The sequence below is a fragment of the Arabidopsis lyrata genome, assembly GCF_000004255.2.
Source record: "Arabidopsis lyrata subsp. lyrata unplaced genomic scaffold ARALYscaffold_129, whole genome shotgun sequence".
In the NCBI taxonomy this organism is placed as follows: Eukaryota; Viridiplantae; Streptophyta; class Magnoliopsida; order Brassicales; family Brassicaceae; genus Arabidopsis; species Arabidopsis lyrata.
Window position 1 is genome coordinate 1 of NW_003302460.1, and position 3,549 is coordinate 3,549.

Sequence of the window (3,549 nt, forward strand, 5' to 3'; positions counted from 1 at the left end):
CTCTAGTAATGATGAATGCACTCGCCCGGGTGACATCGCCGGTCCTCACTATATGTCTACATGTACTCTTCAATCTCTTAATCAATTGAGAGACCTCTGTCAGATTCCGTCTGGAGTTATGGCGGAATCGATGCTACCCGGCCCTATGGAATCTCCGGAAAGCCATCGTGACGGCTATTTCTGTGTTTACAAGATCTATTTCAAGGGCTGCGGGCTAACCTTCCCTCTTCCTGAAGCCTTGGTCCGGTATCTGGCGGCCCTTGAAATTGCTTTACCCCAATTAACCCCCAACCTCCTTCGAACCATCCTTGGGATCATAACTGTTGCGGCGGAAGCCGGATATGTTATTGGAGTCCCCGAATTGAACGAACTTCTTAGCGTAAGGAGTTCGTCGAAGAAGGCGGGGTATTTCTCTGCGTATCCCAACGCTAATAGGAACATCATCTCGCATCTCCCGAACAAGGATGATAACTGGCATCATCCTTGGTTCTTAATTAAGAAAACCCCCGCTTGGATCGGAAATCTTTCCGATGTACTCCCATCGAAGTGGTCTGCGAAGCGTGGTAGAAATTAGGTCGCTTTTATCTTTTTTCTGGTTATTTTATTTACTTTTACTAACTAACTTGTTATTTCATTTCGCAGCTCTCATCGCCCTGACTATCCCGTCTGAAGAATTCATCGGGTTCTTCAAAATAGTCCACGAAGGGGAAACCCTTTGGAATTCTTTTACTCTCGAGCGGTTTCTAGAAGCCAACCACAAACTCAGGATGAGTCCCCCAGGTCAACTTCACAATCTTCCGCCTCCTCCCTCAACTCAGGGACTGTCATCTCGGGCTATTGCGGCCAAGCGCAAGGCGCTCTCCAAGCCGATAGCTGAGGCTTGCGAGGAGAAAAAAGAGTTTCTTGCGGCTACCATTGATAAGAAGGACTACAGTGGGACCCTGCTGGTTGATGATGGCAGCGCCGAGGCTGCCAGATCCGTCGTTGCTTTCAGATCGACACCTCGGCGTGAACGTCGCGATGACCGTTCTCCTCGGAGGCCCCGATCTTCTCATCGTGACTCTCCTCGCCCTCCCCGAGATGATTTCAGCAGTGAACCTCTTAAGAATTTGATTCGCAAGAAGAGGGACAAGTCATCTCGCAGTGACTCTTCTCCGCAGAGAGAGAAGTCACGGGCCCGGACTGACCGTTCTCCTCGACCGTCCCCCCTGCTGAGCCAATGGGTCCTCCTCCTCCGGTTGACATGTCTTCTTCTTCCCAACGTAGTGGTGAGAAGACGAACCAGAGAGCGGCTCCTCAGAAGGAAAGTTCTGAGTCTCGAGGTGACTCTTCGAAGTCAAAGCCTGTTCTTGTCCCTCAGGTCAAATCGCTTTCAGGTCTGGTGACATGTATGTATATGTTTCTTTTCGCCTTGTGTTTATTCTGAATTTCTAAAACTTTCCCTCTTCTGCTTTCGTAGCCATGGAGAAAGAGGGTAGCGTCTTTCGGTGCTTCAAAACCCGATCAGGCGCGATCCTGTCGGATTTTGTCAAGTGGCGCCCTGCAATTCGCGAACGCTACTTGCTTCATGCTCATCACTCATCTCGGGTTAGTTTCGCTTTGTTCTTCTAATTTTGCTGTCATTCTTCGAACTGACCCACCATCCCGGGTTTATGTGTATTGCCAGGCTAACGGCGAGCTTAATGACATGATTGAACATTATGAGGGGTTGGTCAGTGGTCGGGAAAAGGAGATTGACGTGTGGATGGGCAAGTTCTCTAATCTCGAGGCTGATCTCCGTTCCTCTACCGATTCCAAGAACGATCTTGAGGACAAGGTTGATAGCCTAGCATCCGAGCTTGCGAAGATAAAGGGGGAGCTGCAGGACCAGTACGACCAGAATCACCAACTCTAGAGTGAACTTTCTGGAGTTCAGGGTAGACTTCGCAAGCTCGAATCAACCGCCGATACCCTGAATAACCAACTTATTGAGCTTAACACGAAGTACAAAGCGATCACCAAGTTGCGTGATTCCGAGTTGGCAAGGTCGGCATCGAAAGCCAGAAAAGAGGTCAAGGGACGTGGGATGGAGTTGATTCAAGGGGCCATCCGCTTTATTCAAACTGAGAAGGCTAGGTCAGATCTGGAATCCGACATCAAGGAGCACGAGAGCAACTTGATCTTGCTGGATCAAATCCATGACCAAGATTTCTCCGAAGTGCAAGAAAGGACCGAGCTGACGGCTAACTTATCTGAAAAGCGAAGTCGCTTGGCAGATCTCCCTGCGTCAACCTTTAACCCTCAGCACTTCGAGGAATTCTTCACAGAATCGCCTCCCATAAGTGAATCGGGTCTAGACTGGGCAGGTAACCTCTGGCTCTTGATACTCACTACCTTCTTCTTGCCTTATATTTTCAATTTACTGGAACTGTCCTTAGGCTCAAGTGAGACGGAAGGTGTCATCCCTTCCGAAGTTCCTGCTGCATCGGAGGCTACCCCGAGAGATGGTTGTACCGTGGAGAGTAAACCAGGAACTTCTTCTGATCAAGCACCAGCCAAGGAGGCGAGTGACACTTTGACAGCCGAGACGGAGTCCGAGGTGGCTGTTAGTCCGTAATGGCTGTGTCCATTTTAAACTGGGGATTGTCCCATTTTTTAAAACTTGAATTTGAACTTGTTTTTGCCTAAGGAGGCTTTATTGTCATTTTCTTACAAACAAGATATTTTCCTGAGGAGGCTTTTAAACCTTTTTAGGTTATGATCCCAAGAGGGTTTGGTTAAAACTATGTGCAGGTTTGCAAAGTCCGCTTTTAACCCTTTTTGGCCTTGTGGCTATGCTTTCGAGATTTTCAGGCTGATCAGGCCTCTCTCTTTAGAATGCGAGAACTGACCTCGGCTAAACGCGAGTTCCCCACTTCGGGTTTAGTCAACTCGGTAAATTTGTTGGTTGCTCTTTCCTTTTCTTTAATGCGACGGTTGCTCTTTCCTTTCTCACTTATTGAAAATAGGAAAAGCGGTACGTCTTTAAGGCAATAACTACCTTTTCTCGATTCCCAAAAATGGTTTAAACCACTAGGGCACGCCATCATTATTGAATTTTCGTTCCCAAGACAAACCCTAATCCTTGTTATAAATAGGAGCTTGTTTGCCTTAGATCCTACTTCAAGAAATTTCATAATTCATTCGATAAGCACCACATTAATGGAAAGCGAAAACGTAGCCCCCGTTGACCCCGGTAGCCCACTCTTCCTGTCCGGCGATGGTTTTGAACCAGCCGGCGTTCTCTTTCCTCACGCCGTATTTCATTTTCCTTCAAAGGAGAAGAAAGAGGCTTGCGACTTTATGGACAAGGTTAATATTTGTCGTTTTTGATTAAAACCTTATGTTTTCTTTTATTTATTCATCTTTATGCTAGGTCGTCGACAAACACCGTCGCTTGTGTGACGAGAGGCAGCGGCTAGGTCTTAAAAGGCAAACACTCGAGGCTCGTATCGCTCGAGTGGAGAGGAAGATAAGGGCTCTGGAAAGTGATCCCTTTCAATGGGAGTGGAGGAACTTCGATTCTGTCGC

General features: G+C 47.7%; 1 protein-coding gene across 1 annotated transcript; it reads left to right on the plus strand.

The window, feature by feature from the left end:
- Nucleotides 1–656: 656 nt before the first annotated feature.
- LOC110226311 (kinectin-like) lies at nt 657–2,596 on the plus strand. Its single transcript, XM_021017419.1, is given in 7 exon segments — nt 657–1,041; nt 1,135–1,197; nt 1,200–1,376; nt 1,460–1,587; nt 1,667–2,061; nt 2,116–2,345; nt 2,418–2,596. Coding segments are annotated over 7 exon segments (1,446 nt in total). The 5' UTR covers nt 657–767.
- The last annotated feature ends 953 nt before the right edge of the window (nt 2,597–3,549 follow it).